The following is a 27,698-nucleotide window of genomic DNA, read 5'->3' on the forward strand; positions in this document are numbered from 1 at the left end:
TATTGACTGCCTCAGGTTAGCCTTTACTCGCCTACATATTAATACATTGGTAAGACAATAAATTTGTTGGTTTTGTTTTTTTTTGTTGTGACGCGACGCTCTGGCTAATGACGAGTCACTTCAGAATTCCTACATAGCACAGTGGACAGAGCAGTCGCCCGGCAATTCAAAGCTTCAAGTTCAACCACCTGAGGTAGTGGGTTATTGGAATAAAAATCTTGTTTAAGTGATTATTTCTAAATTTTTACTGCTTACACGCAGAAGACAAAATGTACACCTTCTCTAAAATATATTATAAGTAATCTTTATTTTAGCAACAAATATGCGTAGATTACGTATTATTACCCAAATAGCTTGTGTTTTATAAGTGAATGTGTATTGTATTATGTAATTTCAAATAAATATCTTGATGTTCTATAAATGTTGATTTCATAATTATTTATCCTACATTATTTATGTGAAAAAATTAAAACCAGATTATTATTCAGGGTGTTTATTATACTCTACCAAAAACAACAACACAGTTTTTCAAACAAGCTAAGTACACACAATATAAAATCTTTAAGTAAGTATAAGTATTCATAAATGATGTTAGGTACTATCGGTCACAGTGTTAACTATCCATTTCCGTTTTAGCTCTTGCTCTAATCGACAACATGACCGGCAATGGGCAGTTAACACTGTTGCCGATAGTACATGAATAAAATAAGTCACAGGTTATAATGGAATCATATAGTATCTAGTACAGTTAGTCTATTTTTATAATTATATTTGATTAAAATAAGAAAAAGTTTTCTATTTCGCAGTATAAACTAAATAATTAAAGATTACATGGAAATAAAAAATAAATAAAATACATAATTGAATTGAAATCTGAACTACAATAAATAAACGTGTGTCGTGTGTCCATCAAATAATAAAATATTATTACGGAAAGATGGTGAAACTATGATTAATAATATTTTTTCTTTTAACAATAACCGTTTGGAATTGAATTCATGCAGCGAATTTAAGTTACATTTGTATTCAAGGACCAATCCATGCCATAATATAATTGAGGACCAAATAATAATAGTCTTTGTAAGTGAAGCTCCGATCTGATATCACATTATTGTTCGAATTTAAATAGACATAAATAACATAGGGGTATAATATCTATAGTCTTAACGAGCTATGTCGTGGCCAGATACCATTTAAACTAAGTATTATACCATAGCACTACAGCATCTAATTCATAAAGTGGGGTCCGGTTCTACTACTTAGGTTCAGCATAATACATATTTATGTAATGTCTTTCCCTCTTCATTTAATGAAAAAATGTTACGAAAATAAAATTAAAACCCGAGGCCCCTGCCTAGGGTTGCCATCTCTAAAATGACAGTTTTTATAAAACGTAGTCGTATCGCCCGGCATTGTTTTTTATACCCGGACAACAAAATGAAACCCCACCCGGACGCTCCCCGGACGGATGGCAACCCTACCCCTGCCATAAAGTCACAGATTAGTGAAAGTATGTAGGTAGGTGCTTCCCCTGTCAAGGAGCTATTTATGTATTTAGATTTATTAATCTTTAGACAAGTTAAGTGCGATAATACCTCCGCTACGGTTATTTTTGTACTAACCATAAAACGTAGTGTGAGAGCGAGAAAAAAATCAATGTCAATTGTTGCGGGGAAATCCCTGAACATGCATTTAGCTTTCGAGCATAGACAAGTAAAGCTGCCATGTGTTAAATTGATGAGTTAATTTTATTTAATACAAAAGAAAAGATACCAAATTGCAAAAATGTTAATAACATTGGATAGTAATTCAGACGGGGGACGGGTACCGCATTAATTTAAATATAAGCAATGGCCACAAATGTGTACATAATTAAAAAATAAATTACCTATTTAAAACATTTTTAACATATTTATTATTCATAATCCTCTTTTCATTCAAGGAAGATTAAAAGAGAAAAAAACATGCATTATTTTTTGCTGTTCACGCACAAAATACTTCGACGTTACATTAATAGGTAGATTAATACCTACAAAAATTAAAACCAAAGACAATAATTTTACATAAAATAGTGAACACATTTAGTTCGTATTTTAGTTTTTAAATATTCACATTAAAGCAAGGGCACTTGTTTAAATCAACAAGGCTTTGGACGGCATGGGCAGAATTTAAAGTTCCATAACTAAATAACTGTTGTGGCTCCCGATTTCATTACGCTTTTTATGTAATTTAAATAAATCAATTTCCCACACAAGAGGACTGCGTTGGCGGAGATTATGTATGTCATTATCTTGTACTTTTTCTACAGGATTTTTTATAAATAGAACGACGCCGAAGTTTCGGTGGCGATAGGTATTTAGTTAATTTGGAAAATCTTTATTTGAGCTATTTAATGCTGAGCGAAAACTAAAAAAAAAATGATTACAGTTATTCCATTTATGAATGAGAAAAGGATGTCCAAAAGTTTAGAATAAAGCGCGCCAACATTTATTTAGTTANTTTAAACTCTGATTTTTAATTCGACGGAATTTTGACATTTCAGAAGTGTTGTCAACACTGAAACATTCCCACTAAGAATGGAGAGCATTTTCATTAATTAAAAAATAATCCATTCTTGAATTTAAGGTTTAACTTAAAAAACTAAGGCTTAAAAATGTACCGATCATTTCAAAATGGTTATTTGAATTTTTATTATCATACTTTTGAAGTAACAAAAAAAATTGGGAAATTATTTTTCTATTACTGGACTCCCTGGCCAATAATCCATGGTTTACAAACCTTTTTTATGAAAATCCTTTTGTTAATAAAATCTTCGCTTCATAAAATAATCAACTTAACAAGATGCCAATTTTATAATCCAAGTTGATTATGATGACGTAATGATGATTGATGATCAATACATATTTTCGTTTATGATAATATGTTGTTTTACTACGTTAAAAACACGTTTTTTTTCTATTTAATCTCTAAAATGTACATAATAATTAGTGTTCATTGAATTCACGAAACAAAAAATAGTTCATTCTTGTAAATTGTACTTGATAAAATTTCATTTCATATTATTTATTAATAATTCAAAGCAAAAAAGGCTTATTACATCTGAATTGTCAAAAAATGACAGCTGTCAGAATTCCGTCGAATTAAAAATCGGACTTTAGTTATTTTGTTAGATCTCTATGAAAACATGACCACTAAGCTACGGCGTCGGTCTATTTACACCTGTATAAACGTGACACGTACGTGACACGCCACGCGCAACGCCTAGTAGGTAGTATGAATTTTCAGTTTACCCACTAGCCATGATTATGCGAACTAGCTGAACCCATTCTCGTAGGTAAGTAATATAAAAAGCCGTCCGTAAAGTTCAAATTAATATTGTTTAGAATCAAAATTTAGAATGATACATAATTTAAAATTAGTATTATAATAAGACACATTTAGAATACAGTAAAAATAAATATTACCCCTTAAATGTACCTATTGGGTAAATCTATAAAGATTTTATTTTTATGACAATAGGTCCAGAAATAAGGACTAAAATCCAAAATAGTGTTCAATTTTTAAGAGGACATCAGTTAAGTTTTTATATTCACTCACTTGTATAATTTTAAGTACATATACATACATACATTTCAATGTTGACGAAATCTAGAATTTAAATTTTAAAGCATATCAATCACAATATTTTAAAACATATTTGAAATTAGACATTAATGAACATTTCCAAGGCAGCATTTTTCTTTACAATTTCACCAATTCCCAATCCCTGTATTCTTTGCTTGTTTTAACTGCAGCTGCTTTATAAATACAAATGTAATAACCAAACCGAATAATTTTAAAAACTTATATCCTTATTATATGACTAGATTTTATTCAGATCTGTGCAAAGCACTCACTTACTCTATTTAAAATACAAAAAGTGTTTCACACCACATTGCCTATGGAATAGGTGTAGAATACATCAAATTTTATGTGCCAAATAGTGTCAACTAAGTGTAGAAACCAACAAATAAATGAGAGATCATGCCACACCCACTTCAGTCTAGATAATATCAATACCTGTAGTAGTATTGACTGACACAACATAACATTTTGTAACGTTTTTGGAATGTTTTTGGAAAAATTTCAAAATGGAATGTTTCCTTTTTAGTCAAGAGCCCTGAATCAATGCCCCTTATCTTTCAGAACTTCCATTTAAAATCAAGTAGTTTTGTAATTTTATTACTGTAAAATTTAAAAATCTAACGAATGCAAAAAACATTCAAAACAGTGAAACAATTAGTGCCTGTACCAATAAATTTAGAGATAAAAGGCCAAAGTGAATACTTTCCTTAGTTATTTATACCTCCGTTATATGCATAGTCAGCCTTGTTATGCATCACCAGGTGGTTGTCCACGAAGTAGAAGCTATCGGAGCACGTCTCAAATGGAGCCGCTATCATTTCTTCCACTGAAAATTATATAAAACCTAGATTAATAACATTACTGATCAGAAGGACCAAACAGACTAAACAAATTCTCTTCCCCTGACATAATTACAGGTAAAGTGAACTGTTATTGTAGATAATTTACAGATAAGGTAATATCAAATTGGTTATGCTACTTGATTATTGTATGATTTGTGGTAGGGCAAGCTATATTTGGGATGTGTATAAGTGCCCTGAAAAGGGCCTATGTACTGAATAAACTATTTGAATTTGTATAAACATACCCAAATCAGGTGGCAGTGTTGGAAATTCGTAAATGTGTTCGCATGTGTTCCTCGAAAATGGAATACAGAAGCCGAATTCGAAATCAAAAGTCTTGAGCAGCGTATCCCTGAAGAAATGTTTCTCAATCATCCTGAAGTGGCTCACTGGACGAGCACCGACAGTAAATTCCACACTGAAAATTAGTAATGATAGAAATTAAAATTTACTGTTGAAAACATTAAAGAGACCTATGATAAGTTCTTACGGCATACTTCAGTTTCAGCTTATTCAAAACTACCTTCTCACAAGAATATCAGTTTAACACAGATTGTTGTAAATAAATTGTAGCCTATGTTTTTCTGTTGTTTAATAATAATACTATAAAGGTTGATCTAAATTAATTAGTTTTTATTACATAAAAAATAACATCTAATCATACTATTTTGTTGACAGCATTTAAAGCATTAGAAATTATACTTGTAAATAAAATTACTTACGTTGCTCCAACTGTCTTCAACTTCAAAAACTGTGGCGTAAACTGGTATCTCACGAATCTACCTGCATTGGGATCCAACGGCTCTTCCTGAGCATCCTCAGCACCTTCGTTGTCAACTCCAAAGTCAGTCGGAGGCTTAGCTATCTCAAACAAAACAGTCCCAGTCTCCAAATCACGTATTTTGAACCTCGTAAAATCTATGTCGTATACATTAGCTTCAGGGCTACAGAGATATGTGTCGGTGATTCTGTCCAGCCTCAACACGTCGTCCGGAGTAACATTGCAAGGCTTTATTTCGTCTTTACTGGATTCAAGTAAAGTTATCGATTCGCACTTTTTCCCGACCAAACTCATTTTCGCTGGGTTTAACACGAGAAATAATAAAATTAAAGGCGCGACTGAAATTTAAAGCGGTTTAAAGAAGTAATACGGAGGGTAGTATGAAGTTATCAAATCATAATTTAAAACATTTTTGAAGTTTTTAAAGTTTCTAATGTGTAAATTCATTAGTTTTTTCCGTTTATCGAAAATCGATCAAAATGTGAGTGAAGGAAGGACAACAGCTGTCATTTCTTTTCTTTCTTTCGTTCGATTCTTTCCATTTGCAAGCCAAGGCATTAATGCTATACAGCCAAATAAAGAAGTGCACTATCATTTATTATATACTCTCTGGCATTTCAAGGAACGGTTTTGGAACGGTTTTCGTATTCTTAATGTTGTAAACGATTGTTACGATTGCAATAAATTCCAAATTATAGTACAAACTTATTTTTAATGTATAAAATTATCAATTTTTTATATTTAATTAACTCTCAATATTAATTTAGGTAAATTCAAATGTAATGAACGCACCCTAAATTTTGTCGTAACATCCGTTGCGTCATGAAACGAGCATGCGCCTTGTCATTTTCATTGGCTGGTCATAGATAAAAATTACAATAATCTGCCAATAATCGGGATATAGCTCAAGTCCTAAACTGTGATAGATATTATTTTGCGGTGGTAGTGGACTGTCTGATGTGCATTTAAGTGGAATTTAATAAAACAGCAACATGCTTATCAAAGAATAGTAAGTATATTCACTAAGGTTATACACCGAGATTGAAATTGAATCGATTTTTGGCCAATCTATCTGAAACTTGGGTTGGAGCCATCCTCAAATTCTACCTTATCAGCAGACACAAGTCAGAGCTTAATTCAGTGAAATTTTAGCGTGTGGTTAATATTTATTTGAATTTATATTGAATGAGATGTTATCTCGTACATGACACTGACAGTAGACGTTCAGGTCAAGGCCCAAGGCTCCAGATGGACACTGTGAAGGGATTTCAAGTTAACTAGCTGTCTCCATAATTTCGCAATATATTGGGCAAGTTTGAGTTGTTTATAACATATGTTTTCTTTCTTTTCAGCCGTGTAACCCTACCTCTAACAGTTGAAGAGGTAAGTTACTGTAAATCTTCGTTTTTTGTAACATAAGTAACTAATAACACCAATTACTTAGGACTGTTAAAATAATACACTTCTATGGCATGTGTTTTAGTGAAAATAGTGTTAATAATAATAAATATTTGGTGATGTGCCACATCAACTACTTTCCATCTGTTACAAAATGTTACAATTCATTCATGTAACATAACCTAAATGTTGTGGTAATTTTTGTTATCACTCATTATCAGTGATGCCATTATATTACTTAGATAAATAGATATAACATTATTATGTTGCCTTGAAAGTTTTGGTTACCTACCTGTTTACAGCCAATTTTATTTCAAAGTAATATAAAATTCAAGCACACTAGAGAATATAAATTTTCACCAGGCAATCTCCAAATTCCACTTTTCACCATGTCTTAAAACACTCGACATCAGCTAAACCAGTGTGAACAGAATAATAATAAGAAAATTACAATCGACAAACATCACATCGTTAAATCATAAAATCTACAGCAAGTCAGATGATAAATACAGATTTTTTTTGCACTACAATCCGTGGCCATGCTGAAACATTGAGTAGTATGTTTATAGAAAAAGGACAATTCTTTTTTAATTTGTAAAGCAAAACACAAAGTTGCTTCCGAAGTTATATGTATTTTGTTACAGAGATTTATAACCATTTGAAAAAAAGATTTACTTTACTCTGACTAGCTGGGAAATTCAAAGAATATTTCTAAGTTTTCACGATGAGAAAAACTGTTGAAACTCAATTAATCTACCAACAGAACTGTCTAAAGATGCTTGAAGTCATACTTAATAAAAATCGATTTGCATAATTACCATTTTCTAAGCAAAAAACATCAGATCAATGTCTCAAACTAGATAACATTGTATTTTTACTCCTAAAAAGAGCCAGATATTTTTTATAACGAACTTTTCACATCCTAACGCTGAAACTGCCTGTTAAGATGTTGCTAGGCTGTCCTATACATTAAACAATAGGTAGACCTTCAAACCTTATTTATTTCATCAATGAAAAAAATCCTGCTCTAATAATTTTTCTGTCTTTTATAATGCTTCTGTTATCTTATTACTACAATAGTAAACCATTTATATCTTGGTTGTTTATTGTATTTTATGAAATGAGACTACTGATAAAGTTAATAAACAATTACCTAATTTCGTTTTATGACTATGTTTGTTACATATTTTTTCAAATGTGTAGGAATGAGCTAAAATAAACCAAGCTCTATCGAACTTTTGACGTCTGCTGGCTACCGCGCCGTTTCCGTGGCTTAATTTTTCCTTATTGCTCACAAAATGAAAATGATTCAAGTACTCATTAGTTTTTCCATAAAAATTAGTTTTTATTTGTGCAGTAGGTGTGTGTCGAGTACTAGAGTAGATTCAGCATTATCTCATTTCAAGCTGTTTGGTTGGATCGGGTATGCTACCAGAAATAATAACGATTCAATATTCCAACCGGGTTTCGGAATCGTTAAAACATTTAATTGAATGTTTGAATTCCGAAAACATCCGAATCAATCGAGAGAGCGACGTGGTTACGACCTCTTATAGTCGTTCAATATATTGTCAAATTGTTAGACACACTGCTGTTACAGCCTACACTTAATAAAACATCGAAATGCTCTTTACTAATGGCTACAAGATCTTGAGTTTCAAGGTTTATCCTGTCGAGAATTCAAATAAGAGCAAACATCATGCTACTGTACTTTGTTTACGTAGTAACATGCCTCACGCGTATCTCCATAATCTCCATTACTATCACAGTCACAGATTACTATACGGGCTTAAACTACCATCTGTATGGGTTTTATTGGGGAGAATATCGCCAAGAGAGACTTTAAATTGGGTAATTTCAACACTACGGCAACGGTATTCCACCATAGCAGCTAAAACCAGTTTACCAGTGGGCATGCATTAAGCATACGACCTTTATAAGGCACTTCTTTAAAATACACACGTCTGTAACTCCCCCGATAGAAGAGGAACAGACAGACGAGACGACCAAGGTCCGCCATACACGGACAGCTTGAAGCAGCTAGTATCCGACAGCTTCAAGCTGCGACTGCATAGCAAACTACAGTACACTACGTACACACATACACGGAACCGCTCGAGCAGTTACAACTGTTACCGTAGTTTGCTATGCAGTCGCAGCTTGAAGCTGCCGACACTTAACTACTTCAAGCTGTCCGTGTATTAGCAGGCTAATACCGGTTGCAGACCAAGAGCTAAGCTAAGTTAGTTTCGTTTAGCTCGCATAGCTGACGCAGTTTCCCATAGAATTGGCATAGTTTTCAGTCTACACACGACTATGGGAAACTGCGTCAGCTATGCGAGCTAAACGAAACTAACTTAGCTTAGCTCTTGGTCTGCAACCGGTATAAGGGCTGGTTTCCACCAAGGCGGAACTGAGCGGAGAAATGTTTCGAATAACCAATCAGATTTTATTCAGGTTGAATGAAATTGACAGAATGCAATCTGATTGGTTATTTATTATTCAAAACATTTCTCTGCTCCATCTTGGTGGAAGCCCGGCCTTAGGATGTTTTTAATATCGTGCTGATTTCGTCACGGATGCGGACATGCGTGATACCAGCAACCCGCAAGTTTAGTGTCCTTTGCATCGGTCCATTTTAGTTTGCTCGATCATCATCATCATCATTCCAGCCATAAGACGTCCACTGCTGGACATAGGCCTCCCCCAATGATTTCTATGTTGACCGGCCTGCGTCCAGCGCCGTCCTGCTACCTATATGATGTCGTCGGTCGGTCCACCTTTTTGGTGGACGTCTCACGTTTGCTTGATCAATAAGTAATTATAATATTTTATAAATATCTATAAATCAGTATTTCATTGTACACAGTACCAAGTGGCACAGCTGTACTGCGTGGCTGAGGTGTCCAAAAACGAAACGGGCGGCGGCGAGGGCATAGAAGTCATAAAGAATGAACCGTTCAAAGACTACCCATTGCTCGGTAAGTAACCAATTAGCTTTCATTAGACATCTTAGCATGTAAGGTCCATCGGTAACGAATACACCAGCCGGGCTAGGATGCGCGCCGTGATAAAATCTTATCGCTGATTTTAGACGACAAATGTACAGGGCTTAATATCACTAAAAATCGATAAAATGTCTCGATAAAAGTCTCTCCTACGCCTACTGACTATAAAATTTTGATAATAGTTAACAAATCATCTGATTCTAATACCTACATACCTACTGTGTGTGTGTCTAAAGCGGCAATAGAAATAACTATGAGAATATACCTACTGACTGTTTATAAGAGTCTGGAATGGAAGTACACAGAAGTGTCATATTTAAAACAATCTGTAAAAATATCGATGTAAACAATTACATAAACCGTTAGTGTCGTCTGACAAATTTTTCATGTACAGAAACATTGTTTCAAACATCTGTCAACACAATAATCAGTCAGAAGCTAAATAATTTCCGTTAATTAATATTATGTAAAATTAAATAATTTATATCCATTGTAAAGCTTATTATTTGGGATTTGCAAAGATCTTAAAAGAGTTTTGTGAACCTAATATTAAAATTTCAGTGAAGCTGGCTTAGATTGAACCAAACGATGACGTCGTGTTATTTATTATGCCTTCGTAGAGACGGCCTTCGACACGCGTATCGGATACGCTGTACTATGAGAAAATTATACTAAATAATTTTTAAAATCTATGCAAATCACTTTCGTACAAAGATTCCTTCAAATATGATTTAAAAACGGTCCAATATTACCTAGCGCATGATTTAAGTCTTCGACAATAGACAGCTTCCTTATTTTGTTGTAGTGTTTCGGCTCTTACACATTAAATAATGTATTGCCTAATTAATATACCAAAGACATAGGCAAGCAGAAAATACCACTTTCAGTATCAAAGATCTTACTCGGTTGAACGATTCCATCAAGTAAATACAAAGTTCAGAAATAGTAGTGTGGGTATCATTAGGGCACGAACACACTGGTTATCATGGTTGGTTATAAGCAAGCATGGTTTACTCAAGAATTTCTGACATCCCTTGAATATTATATGCACTCGCATGCATGGTAGTAACATTTCCTTGATAGCTCCCTTGTGGCCTTGCAAACGAGCAACATTTTTACGGCAATATCTAGCCGGCAAGCTTTGTTGTTACGGCGTTACGGCAATGTATACGTAATGGCGATTCCGGGTTACATTTCCCCGTAAACCGGAGTGTTCCCGTAAAATGTAGCTTTATATTGCTGAAAAATGTTGCGCGTTATCTGCAAGGAAGGACCTGTACGGCTAGCACGAAAACCTTTCGAGTTCGAATCGTTTGCGTATTCGAATCGCCATCAAAAGATTTAATACGAAAACTACAACAGCGCCCTTGTGAACGTGTCGTAAAGTGAACTTAGTACGAGAAATGGTTGCACGAAACTTATTTTGAGAGTCAAATTGTCACGTTATCGTTTAATTCGAAGATTGAGTATCGAATTTTGTTGAATACGCAAACGATTCGAAGACCAAAGTTGTTCATGCTAGAGGTAATACTGCATTAGTTATTTCAATTTCGCTTTTGTTTAGGGGTAGGGATAAGCAAAAAGGCGGCAACTTCGAAAAGTGCGGACGAAAACTGCAACGCGTGTCCCACTTGTAAAGAAGACGGTATTATTTTGAACCTATTTCTCATTAGAAACAATGTATTGAAGCTCCGGTGCACATTTCAATCGCGTGTTTTAATGTTATCTTTTTATTTGGTTCTTTATTTACTTTAGTTTACGTTTGGGTTATCAGTACAGTCTAATTTTTTAGAAATCAGCAGAAATGTCATCAAAAATGGCCAACTGACATAAAAATATTTTTAGTCTGTGAACTAGTGATGCGACAAAACCTCTCGTTAATCGCGAAGTGAAATTATTGTAGTACTTGCGTATCATCGCCGGGTGATCGTCAAAATACTAAAAATATGCAACAAAGTCGCAACATTGAATGTGAACTGATTATGAAATTTTCGAGAACAGGAAACAAACTGTATGCACAGATGTAATCAAAAAACACACTAGACAGTAAAACAATCAATGATATCCGTAAAGTTATATTAAACTTCAAATAGTTGCAAAAAGTTCTGTTTGACAGTGTTGCTACTAGTGACATCTCGCTCGCTCAGTTCTTTGTTGCTGTATTCCGCTAGGGAGGTAATTTAAGATGCTATCAATTAAAAGAAGATTTTTATTTTCTTTTATTTTATTTACTTATATAGGAAAATAAGCAATGGAACAATACGTAAGCATAATTGCATAAAAAAGTAAAGTAATTTCGTTAAATAAAACCGACTAAAAATTAAACTGACTCCGATAAAGTTCACTAAAAGTAGAAAAATAATCATACGTTATCTCCTTCTTTCTGTGGGTCTAGTCAAAATGCCTCCAATATTGTCGAAGTTATCGCTGGAAAACTAAACAAAGTATCGTATACATACTTTTTATTTAAAAATAATCAGTAATCGGAATAAGTGAATACTAAAAGTAATATCGATTAAATTTACAGATTATTGTCTATGACTCACAGGTTACAGCACTGATGTGTCAGAGACAAGTCATAGACAATATGGAGATAACACATGATTTTAAACGTCAAGTCAATTTGACAAATCACAAATTTTCATCGTCCACGTATTTTGCTAAAATAATTTGTTTCAAAGATTGATTTCAAACTTGTATAAACGTGAAAATAAAGTTGGTTTCATGGGCTTGTTAAATAATGTGTATGATATTATGAACACGTAAGTGATTATGGTGTAATTGTGTATGAAAGTGTTTGTTTACATCTCTGCTGGATTCTAAAAAATCAAGGTATAATATTTACGCGAAAATTAAAACCTAATTATAGCATACTATAATTATTACCAGCTCAATTACTAATATGTATTATTATTAAGCACAAAAATTACGTAATTTGTTTTTGAAACAACATAATTGCGTTAATGGTACTTATTAAAAAACTGGTTTGTTGCAAGTAATATTCTGAACGTTCATCACTTCCATGATTAGACAGACAATTGGCTGATCATTAGCACTAAAGAAAACGAAATAAATAAAATTCCATTTCGAATACAATGTGCACCCAGCTTAAGAGTAAAATTTAGGTGAAGTAATGTTTCGTCTATTATGGTAAATTAAATAATAGCACAGTAACATTATGTAATTTGGATTATGATCATCCATTTGATACATTTAGTTGTAATATTGATATTTTGTTTCATTTGTAGGTTTTAGTATTTGATTGATTAGATAAGATCCTACCTACGACGAAGTTTTAGGTAACAATTATTCAGATATTTCGTTAAATACTTAATTTGTACAAAATTGAAAACTGCGTTGAGATTGTTACATTAATTCTTGAAACTGACACACGCTTGAATGCATCATGTAGACAAAATAATACTTGACTCAACATAAACTTGTGCACTTCACAACAGACTTATGTCGACGGAGTAAGAACTTTAATTGTTTGAATTGTCTGTCTTGATTTGGTGGCACATTTAACTATTTTTAAAATGACGTCATATTTGCTAGTTTGGTCAGCTGCTGTAGTGTTTGGTTAAGTGTATGTTCTGCACACAATGTTGAATAAAACACTTGTTTTATAATCAATGTCCAACCGTATTCGTGGGTTTCTTTAAACTCTTATTGTATAATGCAAATCCGAGATCAAAATAGGGGTCTTTGTTATGAAACACTCAAAACTGGACTCAATTTGTAAGAAAGAAATGATTATTTTCTTTAGGCTTGAGCTGTGATAGACTAAACTAAAAAAAAACTTACATTAAAACTACATTATTTAGAATTTTAGATTCATACGGATTAAAACTTGTCGAGTTTCGTTGCATAATCGCGCCTAAAATCTCTGTTACTAAGGGCTACACAAAAAAAAAACATGACCATTTATATTTTCACGACGCGACGATTGTTTTTCAATAAATAGGCTAGTTGCCTAAAAAAATTTTTTTAGTCCGTAATGTTTAATATCAAAAAATATTGGACACATATAATTTTATTTGTCAATCTAACAAATAATTACATAGTTATGGTGCGTTGAAGTTGCGCACGATGTCACAACGTGCGGCATTTTTAAGCAAGCGTTGACGTCACGGGCCTCTTCTTATGAACTTTGGGGCGCTTTATCTCTTTAAATTTTCATTAGTTTGAAAAAGTGAAAAATACGTGTATAGTATTTTTTGATAAGTTAACTGACGGACTAATTAAAACTCTTGCATTTTGACCCAGGCAACATCCCCATTTCATTTATTTGCCACACATAAAACCTGTTTGCTAAACAACATTAATGGTCATACCAATTTGCTGAAGGCAATTTGTTGTCATGCGTTGGTTTTATCGAGAATCTTGATTAGTTAGCGTCACAAATAAAAGTTTAAAATTGGATAACTGGTACTCTGAAGGCCTTGAGGCTTCACCCCAAACCGTTGTTGAGAATAGAGATCTAAAAATAACCTCCTCTGAGGCCTATCTCGGCTTTGAACTCGGAGACCAAGTCGTGCGGTACTATTTAAAGACCTATATTATGCAACCCGTAAATACAACAGAAATTAAATTAATTGATTTATTAATTTAGGACTATCAGTAGTGTTTGACGAACATAATTATAGCAAATCAAAACTTTATAATATAATTAATTTCGTAATATATGTAATATTTCGCAAAAGATTCCATTTTCATCAAAAAAAGATTATTATGTAAGCTGTTTAACTGTCTCTAACTACCTACGGACTTTACCACACCCTATCGATGTGCGTAAAGAAGCTTATAAAGTCACTAACCATAAAATAAAACAATTCGGCTTATTATAACAAAATCGCTCAAAAGAATTTTCGGCAACATCACCGTGTACCTAGATTATTCTTATCTCAAGATAATCGGTTTTTTATGAATCATAAATGAGTATGTTCGAGTAAATAATAATATTAGCATTCAATATAGGTACAGTTAAATATAAGTTAGAAGTAATGTTTACTTAGATCTTAGCAAACTTTTAAAAATGCGATTCTATAAAGTTACCCGTAGGTTACGGTGCCAAACGAAACGATATCAAGGAAATAGATAAGGGTCTTAATCATCAATCACCTAACGTTCCCAAAACACATTTTAAAGCTTAAAATATTAGTTGTATGCGATAACAATAATCGTGGATCTTTCTTCCGTTCGCGCCCTTTGATGACAATTTAGTATTAGACGTTCGAGTATTTTGGATTTTGAAATCTGTAGTACTGTGCAATGTTTTCTTGCGGTCTTGCGCTTTTTTCGACCCTTTATTCTATTCTATTAGTAGTTGCTCATCTTCTATTTCTAACATCATCTTTATACGAGTTTTGTCAAATAAACAGCAACATCTCCGCACTGATATTTTATTCTGTGGCATTGCGCCAATCAAGAATCGAGACCTCTGCAAAATCTAAATTGATGGATTCATGCTTTTCAATTTTCATTGTTATTTGAACGATACAATTCTATCAAGAAAAAAATCGGAAACGTAAATGATTCGTGTTATGATAATGTTACCATAGGTTTCACATTTCAACTAGCAACAAAAACTGCTAATACACATTAAATCAATGGCCTCAAAAATTTGCGAAATGTGGGTCAAGCCAGCATTTACAAATGCTATCAATGCAACATCTGTTGTTTCGATGCGTTGGGAACTTTAGTTAGCTGAATCCATTTCGATAAAGCGCTATGGTAACATGAGGATTAGCCAATTTGTCCGTGTCGCGAAATGTGTGCGATAAGAAACCTGAAAGTAAAAATTACTTGCCTATCTGAATGTCGTTGACTTCATACTTGATAGCAATAATAGGTTATTATACTGCGTTGTTACACTTGTTATTATTCGTCTGTCAAGTTTTTTCAGTGAACTTACAGAGCTTTGGTAAATCTTTATTGGTATGTTCGTTATTTTTAACACATCTTTATTAAAAACTGGTTCAACTGGCCTACTTTTTGACGCCCTTTCCTTATTTTTGTATGTATCTTTTCCTTTTATTTATGAGCTTTAGAGATAGTAGAGTGAGAAAGGAATACCATTTCACTTTTACGCTTAATTTTCTATCAATGTTAACAGTTAATCTACCTCGTTAACAGTAACAACCAAACACAGCCTGTGACTTCAGCAAAAAGTGACACATACACCAGTTGTTGTTATCATTATACACACATGAGTATACGCAAACATAAGTAATTGTTACCCACTGGTAGCGTAATAACAGTATAACAGCGGTAGATAACTGGCATACTTATCTAGTAAGTAGGTAATGCGCGTAATCGTAGAGATGACTTATTTGATATTAATTTTCTTTCATTGGAAGTCTAGCCCAGTAATCCAGTATCATATTTATAGAATGATAATGAAAGTACCTAGTATTCATAATGAACTTTTAAAGAGACACTATGATGAATTTACCTAGAAGTTATCTTGTAGGTGGTATTAATGTAGGTATTCCGTTTGTAAATATTTACTTGTATTAGTAAAAAAACAATGTCGTATAGCGTCGAAGCATATCTTATCAGTGTAATAGGTTTCTGATGCATCAACACAACACGTGTGAGTTCTGTGTTAGGGCAGTTTTCCACAAAAGCGCAGAGGAGAAGAGATGTGTTTGAAATAACCAATCATATTCCCGAACCGAAGCTGCGGGTAATTACGCAACGCTGTTTACTTAGTTTCGGGTCTGTCTGTCACAGTTGCTCACGCTGGCATCTGCTTTGCGTGAAAGGGATGGCAACATTCGAAACTACGCATAAAATTTTTCGGAGTAACCCCGATAAGCGGAACGAAATTTGATTGGTTACCAAACACCTCTCCACTCCTGTTTGTTAGAAATCGGACCTTATTGTTTTAACGAGTAGGTTTAAAATGGTTTGGTTACTCCAGGGGGCAGATACTCCTCGGGCCAGTACACCTACAAGATCTACCACTTGGCGTCGAAGGTGCCCGCCTTCATCCGGCTGCTCGCTCCCAAGGGAGCCCTGGAGGTGCACGAAGAGGCGTGGAACGCGTACCCATACTGCAGAACTGTGCTCACGGTATGTTCTTATTTGTTATATGATAAAAAATTGTCTCTGGTTACCACGTATTGATCGTTACATCCACGAAGACGCGCCCCACCAATTTTTGGTCGAGGGAAATGCGGGGTGCGGGGAGTTTGATCCGAGCAATCCGAGTGTCATTATTGTAGTGTGCGTGTGCACTGCACTCATACCGTGTTTTAGCGTGTACCGATAACACTCAAACTGTTGGGGCGCTTCTTCGTGGATGAAATGATCCATGAATATTTTAAATTTTCCATCAAAGTGGAGACGCTTGAAGGCGAGCGTCATAACGGGTAGGTTATTTCTACCAAAGCAAGGTGGGAGCTCAACCGCTTCCATTCCAGTTGATATTCTTGAAGCGCTGGTCAGTCCAGAGTAAGTCTCGTCTTGGCTTTAGTTAGTGGATGATGGCCCTAAAATTAGACATAATTAAGCTTTTAAACATTTCTTGCTCTAGCTAATTAAAAGGGTTGCCAGGTATCGGGATAAAATTGGACATGATTGTTTTGGAACTCGGTCTCTGTGATAATAACCGTCACTTAGATGCTGATAAATTGCCTAGAACTCTCTTCATTTAAAAATGTCTCGATTAACAAGTGCNTCAATTGCACTTTATGAATGATCTACTTGTATTTTAAACCACCACGCACCAGTAACTTAATTCTAATATTTCTGCGAATTTGAACCTTATGAACATAGGCCTCCCCCTATGCTTTCCATGTTACCCGGTTGGTAGCGGCCTGCGTCCAGCGCTTTCCTGCTACCTTTATGATGTCGTCGGTCCACCTTGTAGAGGCCTATGTTCAGCAGTGAACGTCCTATGGCTGAGATGATGATGATGATGATGAACCTTATGAATAACATTATTTTCTAATTTTCAGAATCCGGGCTACATGAAAGAAAACTTCGTAATTTGCATAGAGTCGCTGCATTTACCAGACGTCGGAGACCAATACAATGTGAGTACTCAGCCATTTATCTTTATACTATTTTATCTACCAAGTACATAGTAGGTAGTGTAGGAAAATTATATACTAGTAAGATCCTAGTACTACACTTTATTTACTTTGTATAGACGACAGCATATCAAGCTCACTGGCATCTTATTTCGTGGTATTATATGCTATTTTCCAACAAAAAATCTTAGTTTCTTTCTAGAATAAGGCTTGACACGTAAAACCTTGCACACATCTCTTACGTCGTCCGCATAAATGTAAAAATCGACCTGAATGTGTCATGTTTGACGTGCGTTATCTCCTAGAGCAAAAACATGGTATGAAGTACTATTACTAACTATTACTTATGCGGTATGGAGCGTGCTATGCTCGAAGTTTCCCTGCTCGATCGAATCATAAATGAGGAGATCCACAGGAGAACTAAAGTGACTGACATAGCCCGCAGAATCGCTAAAATCAAGTAGCAGTGCACAGTGGGCTGCACGTTGGGGCAGAAAAGTTCTTGAGTGGCGACCACGAGCTGGAAGAAGTAGTATGTGAAGGTCGCGGGAGGTCTTTGTGGAAATTCTTGGGGGAGGCCTTTGTCCAGCAGTGAACGTCATTCGGCTGAAACGAACGAAAGAACGAACTTAATGTTGGTTGACCGTGTTTACACAACAACGCCGTGTTTACGGGTTCGATTCCCGCGATGTACTAATGGTAGTGCGATAAGCACTTTCCTTGGGTCCAGGTAATTAAATAATACGCTTCCTCAAAGGCAAAGTAATATGCAAAACCCCTTTTCTGTGAAAAAATGCACTAGGATCATTTTACTGCAGTGGAAATTTTGAATATCGCATCATTACTTGAATTACTTGTAATCAAGTACCAATTGATGTGATTGAGCGATGAGTAAACTGTATTATATCGTCATAGTTATTTAGAAGAATCGNGCAAATCGAAGGTGGATGATGTACTCGTTGATATTTATGCTGAATCCGCTCCAGTCCAGAAGCTTGAAAACATCTTCCAGGGCGGGGTTGAACAGTATCGGAGATATTATGACGTCTCCCTGTCTCACTCCTTGCTGCAACTGGATGAGTTTCGAGTCCTGATTCTGGAGACGAACCGACATTGTGGCGTTTTCGTACAAGCCTTTCAACACTTCGATGTATCTATAGTCAATTTGGCACCGTTGGAGAGACTGTAGCACTGCTCAGATCTCGATCGAATAGAAGGCATTTTCATTTCTTTATAGTTACTTTTGTGAAGCCTCAATGTAACCTTGTTAGTGATTGAATAAATAAATAAATAGTCCACAAACGCTAGATAAAGTAGTAATTACCTTGATAATTTCTTTGATTTACTAGTGTTTGGATTGACTGGTAGCTTTTTTGTTAGCTGTTAAAAAAAAATATAACTACCTACTTAATCATTTAAAAATCTTTCTTGTTGTTTTAATATTACACAATTTGGATAAACACAATATTCTACGAAGTGATGGAACAATTTTCTTAAAAATTTAAGAGAAATATTGTCACTTTTTGTTTTAAGGCGTTTTTCGTATTACTTTATTGTGACTTATCTTAATGATTTGGAGTAAAAGCGTCTTTATGCTAAAAATGACATTTTTCAACACAGAGTCCACATAACTATCACGGCGTCCCGTCCAGTTCCCGTCACTACTAAAAACGTGTCACTGTTGCTCACAACATATGCCGGTTTCCCCATTAAACTCCATAACGACACTAGTGATATCTGCCGAACTATTTGAGTTTTAAGCGTGGGATTTTTACAGCATGCACTTTTCGCGGAGCTCTGATTGATGGCGTTGTTAACTCAATTTCTGCCAATTTCGTATAGTGACGGTTTGATTATGAACGTGCGTTATCTTTATACTATTTTATCTACCAAGTACATAGTAGGTAGTGTAGGAAAATTATATACTAGTAAGATCCTAGTACTACACTTTATTTACTTTGTATAGACGACAGCATATCACTGGCATCTTATTTAGTTGTATTAGATGCCATTTTCCAACAAAAAATCTTAGTTTCTATCTAGAATAAGGTTTGGCACGTAAAACCTTGCACACAGCTCTTACGTCGTCCGCATAAATGTAAAAATCGACCTGAATGTGTCATGTTTGACGTGCGTTATCTCCTAGAGCAAAAACATTCTATGAAGTAGGTACCACTAACTATTACATACTTGTGTTGGTTAGGTTACTTGCTATTACAACGCCAGCTATGCTTACGGCTTCGATTCCTCGTGGGACTGATGTTAGTGCGATGAGCACAAGCTTTCCTTGGGTCTAGGTAATTAAATAATATACTTCCTCAAAGGCAAAGCAATATACAAAACCCCTTTTCTGGGAAAAAATGCACTTGGATCATTTTATTGCAGTGGAAATTTTGAATATCGCATCATTACTTGAGTTACTCGTAATCAAGTCCCAATTGATGTGACTGAGCGATGAGTAAACTGTACTATATCGTCATAGTTATTTAAAAGAATCGAAGTTCTAGACGTTCGAAGTCGAAGTCTGAAGTTCGAGACAGGTGACAATAAATGATTAGGATTTGCTGACGCACGTCTCACCTCAGCTACCTTTTCTGTGTTTGCCGATGAATTACAATGTGTACATAATTCTAATATTGTAAGACTTGTTATTCCCAGTCAAGGACAGCTTATCGAATTCATAGATTCCGTCGTAGGCATGTTATTTTTACGTACGTGCCTTAAACGCATGAATTTCCATACCGTAACGGGAGTAAACTTAGCTATAAAGTATTACTAACGATTGCACGGTACTCTGCTCGCCTATTGTATTCAAGGATAGGTAAACTTTTCTACATACAATATTCTATACTTAATACTATGGATGTAAGGGATAGGTTCCCAAAACTCAATAAACTTTTTTTATCATTTTCCTGGAAATGACAGACGACTGGATTTTGTCTATTCCCTCTTTTTTCACTCAGTACGTAATATTATAATCTTAGCATTATCAAACTTAATAATAACACTAGGTACTTAGGTAAAGAGTTCAGATATTATGCCCATAGTAGCGCCCTTCAGTCAATGTCATAGCTGGAACTGTTCAGTATTGGACAACTATACACACTTAAGACAAAGCATGAGACTGACATTAGTGACTCTACTGCAGTATTTCAATTCAGTTTATTAACCATTATGGAGATGAACTTCAATTAGAATGACCTTTGCTCTGCATTCAACACCAAGTTAAACTAATAATTGATCATATCGAAATATGCTATCTTGCAGACGATTTATTGTCACTAAAAGATAGTTTATTGATTCATAATAATTACATGAATATTGAATATGTTTCGTTTATTGAACAAGAAGAAATTAATAAAGATACAGCTTGTTGGAAACCAAGTGGACCTTTGTTGTCTATGTTTTATATCTTTTTTATTTGTTGTTATTTCTTGTGTGATTTTGAGCTAGTCGCGCATTTTGGTTAAATAACTAACTTATTTTAATGCATTAATTTTCCTTATTTTTTTTGCAGCAGGCCTTCTGTTCGCACTATAGCTCTTATTATTTTGTTTTTATTTAAGTTATTCATTTACCTACAGACATAATATAGTGCAAAATCGTGAGGCAATTCACTTAATTATTTTACCTGGACTTCTTGTCCAATTTAATTAAAACGAGAGGGTAAAGTACGGTTCATGACTGAAATAAATTATTTATAAATTCAGTGAACATCTCAGAATCGCACCACAATATACAGTCAACCATGAACCAAAAGTGTTGCAATTAGGGATTGCAAATATTCGATAGATTTCTATTTCGAATATTCGAATATTTTTTCAGTGATATTCGAATATTATTCGAATATTCGAATACTTTAAAAAAAAAAAAGTACTTAAATTATCAATGTTTTATTGCTGGTTTTATTGCTTTAGGAACTATATTTTAACTATTTAACAATATACTTTTTAAAACAGTTATAAAATTCTCATCATCATCATAATTTCAGCCATAGGACGACCACTGCTGAACATAGGCCTCTCCCAATGACTTCCATAATGACTGGTTGGCAGCGGCCTGTATCCAGCGCCTTCCCGCTACCTATATGAGGTATTCGGTTAACCTTTGTGGGTGGACGTCTCACGCTGCGCTTTTTGGTACGTGGCCTCCACTCCAGAACCATGCTGCCCCATCGGCCATCATTTTAGCGTACTATGTGATCAGCCATTGCCATTTCAGCTTGCTAATCCGTCGGGCTATGTCAGCGACTTTAGTTCGTTTACGGATCTCCTCATTTCTGATTCTGTCTCGTAAAGAAACACTGAGCATAGCCTTCCCCATAGCACGCTGTGCAATTTTGAGCTTATTTATAAGGCCTATTGTAAGAGGCCACGTTTCCGAGCCGTGTGCCATCACTGGTAGAGGTAACACACACTGATTGAAGAATTTCGTCTTTAGGCACTGAGGTATTTTGGACGAAAAGATGTTGTACAGTTTCCCGAACGCTGCCCAGCCGAGTTGGATTCGACGATTTACCTTTTTCTCGAAATTTAATCTACCTAGCCGAATCGTTTATCAGAGGAAGACATACTTGTCAACAGTCTCGAGAATCGAGCTCCAACCGAAACATGGACGTCGGACCTAAGCTTCGTTTTATCCACGTACATCCGATGGCCTGCCTGTTGAGAGACTCGATTAAGGTCTTCGAGCATTGTGCCGAGGTCTTCAAGCGATTCTGCCATGACCACAATATCGTCAGCAAACCGAAGCTGAGTGATGTATTCGCTATTGAAAGGTAATTATGCCTAATCCTTTCCATTCAAGGAGCTTGAAAGCGTCTTCCAATGCAGCGGTCAACGGTTTCGGAGATATAACATCTCTCTGCCTCACGCCTCGCTGCAGAGGAATTGCCCTCGTGCTCTGCTCCTGTACTCGGCTCGACATGGTAGCGTTTTTGTACAGGCATTTCAGCATCTCGATATACCGATAGTCAATACGGCACCGCTGAAGAGACTGCAGCACTGCCTAAGTATCGATCGAATTAAAGGCCTTCTCATAGTCCAAGAAAAGCATCACCACGCTTCTATCCGATGCCTCTGGCGTTGTTACTTAGAGTAAGACGGGACGAGTTTCGGTGTTCCACCCGCGTTCAGAAGCTCCCAGGTTATTCCGTCATCACCCGGTGCCTTGTTGTTCTTTAGCTGTTTGAGAGCCTTCCTAATCTCGTATAGGCTGATATACAGGATGTCTTTGGTATAGTGTCGCGTTAACCTAGCACTTGCATCTGTTGTTGAGTTATTAACAGGTTTGGAAGTATGTAGCTGTCCATAAATCTTTTCGATCTCACCCAGAACCTCGGCTTTTGTTGACATTACCGTCCGCCGTCTTCAGCATCGTTAGCTGACTTTGCTCAATAAAGTTGTCTCTTTCAGGTAATTTGGACCTTTGTTTGAACCTTGGTTTCGCAAGACAACTTAGTGTTCACCATTGAATTCGGAAGCATCAATGACTAGTTCTTTTAGTTGGTGATATGTATTTGATGCCTCCGACCACATTTGCAAACACTAAGTTGTCTTCGTTCTATCTTTTCTGTTTATTTTTGTAATATTCGAATATTCGAATACATGTTAATTTACTATTCGAATATTAAATTTGGAATCTAAATTCGAATATTCGAATATTCGATTGCAACCTCTAGTTGCAATATCAAGAGGGTATATTTGCTTCAATGATTCGAAGAAAGTACCTACAGACGACTGCAAGTAAAGTTGAACACTGGCATCTTATGCAGTCGTAATAGGGTCGATTTTTCAATAAACGGGTGAGATGAGTTTCCTGTACAATTTACTTTTAATAACTAAGCGATTAAACCCAAAGTGATCGACCATAATATTATTCATAGCGGACTGTACGGTTTATGAAGCTAAACACAGCATCTTAGGTCGTTGTAATATAGTCTATTTTGCAACAAAAATGAATAATCTGATGTGCTATTGACTGTACATAACATAATTACCTGCCACACGGCACGGGCGGACAATCGCGGTGACTTGTAATAAATAATAATGGGATAGTTAATGAACTTAGCATTGAAATTGTAAGCTGACCAAGCCTATTAGGGCCGAGCTGTCTTTCGAGGACGTTCGAGTACGAGGTAACAATCGGAATAACGAAATATGAATTGTCATATTTTGTTTATGGTTAGCGAAAAATTTAAAATCTTTCTAGCAACTATTTACGTGCGGCGATCTAGTTTTGATACCAGATATAAAGGAGTAGAAAGAGAGTTGTTAAACGGCATATTGTAATTATTGCAAATCATTTGAAACCATATAAAACTGACAAATGAGAGAAATACTCATTTCTATCTTAACGCTACTACCCAGCTACCTAATAAAACTGGATTAGTTTATTTTCACATATTTATTGCCACATGTAATTCGTAGATACTATCGTCAATTTGCTTCATTTACACTTCCGTGTTTAAAACCATTCTTAGCTATAAGTATGTCATCATTGTATGGGAGAAAACTCATTATATCCCATATTTCCATTGCAGGTTCACGAACTACCACCAGAGAAGCTAAAGATTCGCGAAGTGGTCAACATCGACATCGCGAATGACCCGCTCTCGTCCGCGGATTACAAGCCCGAGACCGACCCGACCAAGTTCAAGTCGGCCAAGACGGGCCGCGGGCCGTTGGTCGGGCCCAACTGGAAGAACGAGGCCAGTACCTCTAGTAGGAAAAACTTTCGAGTTCGTTTCGTTGCGTATTCAAAGTGTCATCGAAAAATTTTGTATGAAAAATTAAACAGCGCCCCCTATATTATAGCCGCCCTAGGGGGCGCTGTTTAATTTTTCATACAAAATTTTTCGATGACACTTTGAATACGCAACGAAACGAACTCGAAAGTTTTTCGTACTAGAGGTACAGGTGAGAACACTTCTGTCGTGTCGCTTGCGACAACTGAGCTCACTGGCTCAAGTCCCTAAGACCGGCCGCGGGCCGCTGGTCGGGCCCAATTGCAAGAACGAGGCCAAGCCCGTCATGACCTGCTACAAGCTCGTCACGGCCGAGTTCAAGTGGTTCGGACTCCAGGTAAGAACGATCACTTCTGCTGATGCGTCAGTTGTAGTCTTATCTGGCCACTGAGCTCACAATCTGTTCTACGACACTGGACTTATAGTTTAAGTTCGCGAAGACCAAGTCACCCATGACCTGCTATAAACTGGTCACAGCCGTGGTCTATATGCAAGATCTTTGCCGTGTCAGTTATAAACAACTGACAACGTACCTTATCACGTAGCAACCCATATCAGATTTAATAGTTGATGTCCACAAAGACCAAGTGGCTTACGACCGTCTAGAAGCTGGAAATCTTCACAACAAGCTGGAATTAATTGCATCTTATAAACAGGTGCTATTTTCTAACCATTTGTCGTCAAAATTGTACTATTTCCGATTGAACGCAATCTTTCCAAAGTATGGCTGTGCCCCAGTACGATGTTAATTGTCACTTTGTCAATCAAGTATTGCAAATGACTGGCACGTCAAGAAAACAATGAAAAAAAAAATATATCGATACAATGAGGAGTACAATTTGCATGAAAATATGCTATTTCTCAGTGTGTCAGATCAGTGTCATTGCCGAGTTACAAAGTTCACAAATATGTAGTTGTAACTACACGGTATTTATGAATGTACAAAATCTTTTTCTCTTTGTTCACAGAGTAAAGTAGAAAATGTCATCCAAAAATCAGAACGGCGGTTGTTCACCATTTTCCACAGGTAAAAAAACACATTTACATTTTATGCATGGCAAAGTTCATAAAAACATATTTTTAAAAATAATTATTATAATTAACGTAACATGTCCTAAAATGATTTTAACGACAGAATGACGAGAGTTTACTGATTCAACATGTTTATAATAAAATTTACACGTAGCGAGCTTCGTGCGCGCTTCATTTTAATTGTAAGGTCCATCGTCATTTTATTACCCTTCAATCCCAATTCTACTATGTATATGCAGAATACAGTACAATCCAGATTATTTTCCCCTTGCGCAAGCGCATTACTTCGCTTTTAAAGTAATCATCTTCATCAGTCAATTTAGTCTCGCACGCAGAAGCACGACCAGAGACATAGAGATGCCAACTAATGAGTTGAGTTCAAAACTCAGTATCGCATTAGAAATTCACACACACAAAGTAATCAAAATATCGCACCCGCCCCGGTGCGACACTGTCACTTATGCAAATATGTAGTTTTTCTAGAGAAACATTTAAAAATTTACACCTCACCTCACCTCATGCGTACTACAAAAGTAACGTTATCGCTCCAAGTAAATAGGTGCTCTAGGATCATTATTGGATATTTAACTAAATTTTTTGCAAAAGTGACAGTTTCGCACCGGGGGTGCGATATGTGCTCATTATCCACTGCAGTATCAGTACTCGTTCGAATAATCTTTATTACTAAGAAGTAAACTGTTTACATTATGACATCGCTGCTGTCATCATTGCTGTCATGAGCAATGTGTTCTGTTTTTGGGCATATTGCTGCGACACCGGCCCCGCCCCCTTGTCATATCTTCCTTTAGTTTCTGTGATCTGTGAGCACTGCCTCTAATTTACAAATTACTCTACAAAATCTGTCATTTATTCAAAATCAAAATTATCTTTATTTGTATAGACTAATTAAATTAGTACTTACAAATCGTCAAATGCTCTTAAGGAGCCTATACATGTCTCATTCTTTATTTGCCCTACAAACATTTGGCAAGTGCTGAGAAGAAGCGCCGCATCAAACTCAGTCACCACTGTCTGCCGGTTTATTTATAATACTCTCGTATTTTTTTCCAGGCAAGTGTTCTGCTCTATGGACGACTGGTACGGCATGACGATGGCCGACATCCGAGCCATCGAGGACCGCACGAAGGAGGAACTGGAACGACTGCGGCGCGAGGGCGAGGTTCGTGGGATGCGCGCCGAGAACGAGTAAACACCGCGCTCTCCCCTCGGGACGAATGTGTGAACGGTACGAGCCCTGCAGAACGTTGTTTGATTGTTACACTTTTACTCTTAGGCCCAGAATTAGGCCCGGTGAAACGCAACTGGAACGAAACTGCAACTTTCTGATTTTATTTATTTATTATTCATTATTGAGCAATTACATATTTGCTCCAAATAGCGTCCCAAATCCTCTTTAGGTTTGGCTAGACACTATTGTTCTCTATACAAATAAAAACAAATGTTTTATTATTTACGTATGATGATTCTGATGAATGAAACTGAAACTGAAAGTTTCAAACTGGTCGCGTCATGTATTGTGTGGTCTCTCAACGGACGCTATGGCAGAAACTTAGATGCAACTCAAAAGTAACTAGCAGTTGCAGTTTCGTTGCAGTTGCGTTTCACCGTCTGTTCTGGACCTTAAGGTCTTTAAGAGCGGTACGGAACGTGGATCTCTTCACTGTCGCTAAGATCCTGAGGGCTTAGTGTGAGTTTATATCAAACGTCGTCACTAGCGAGCGTATTAAAAAAATATAAAATATGAAGATTTTAGTTCTTGAACGTTTCCGCTAGGGGCGCTGTACGATCCGTCATACATTTAATGTCACTTTTTTACGCAGTCGACATCGGATGCGTTTGACGTAAACTCCACACTACGCCCCCTTAGCTAGAATACGGATATCACGTCGCTTACAGCGTAAAGGATAGATTAAAGAAAAGGTATACCTTTTTCAGTGATAGAAAAGATTCGGACGCGTATTCAGAATTGGTACTGTTTGTCATATTATTTTGAAATAATAGACAAAGTTTTGCATCGAGTTGTGAGGTTTTCTGAAGTGTAATTTGATGAGCCATATAAATTTAAAAAATCTACTAATTTGGCAAGTGGATAAAAGTTTAACTACTGATGTTTGTTATTATTATTTTTCTGAGAATCTNTTGGCTCAAGTCCCTAAGACCGGCCGCGGGCCCCTGGTCGGGCCCAACTGGTAGAACGAGGCCAAGCCC

General features: G+C 35.9%; 2 protein-coding genes across 2 annotated transcripts; one reads left to right on the forward strand and one right to left on the reverse strand.

The window, feature by feature from the left end:
- Positions 1-630: 630 nt before the first annotated feature.
- On the reverse strand, positions 631-5,731 carry unc-119 (unc-119 lipid binding chaperone). The gene is made up of 4 exons (XM_028301845.1): positions 5,189-5,731; positions 4,712-4,884; positions 3,154-4,450; positions 631-2,490 (listed from the first exon to the last, which is right to left on the reverse strand). Exons 1-3 carry the CDS (start codon positions 5,539-5,541, stop codon positions 4,332-4,334), a joined length of 645 nt encoding a protein of 214 aa, XP_028157646.1. The 5' UTR covers positions 5,542-5,731; the 3' UTR covers positions 631-2,490; positions 3,154-4,331.
- A 318-nt stretch (positions 5,732-6,049) lies between these two features.
- On the forward strand, positions 6,050-27,399 carry vib (phosphatidylinositol transfer protein vib). The gene is made up of 9 exons (XM_028301889.1): positions 6,050-6,256; positions 6,600-6,630; positions 9,515-9,626; positions 16,579-16,730; positions 17,618-17,695; positions 24,234-24,401; positions 24,712-24,774; positions 25,406-25,464; positions 26,541-27,399. Exons 1-9 carry the CDS (start codon positions 6,240-6,242, stop codon positions 26,677-26,679), a joined length of 819 nt encoding a protein of 272 aa, XP_028157690.1. The 5' UTR covers positions 6,050-6,239; the 3' UTR covers positions 26,680-27,399.
- Positions 27,400-27,698: the final 299 nt, after the last annotated feature.

This window comes from Ostrinia furnacalis, unplaced genomic scaffold (genome assembly GCF_004193835.3).
Source record: "Ostrinia furnacalis isolate ACB-3 unplaced genomic scaffold, ASM419383v2 OfSCF1006, whole genome shotgun sequence".
NCBI lineage: Eukaryota > Metazoa > Arthropoda > Insecta > Lepidoptera > Crambidae > Ostrinia > Ostrinia furnacalis.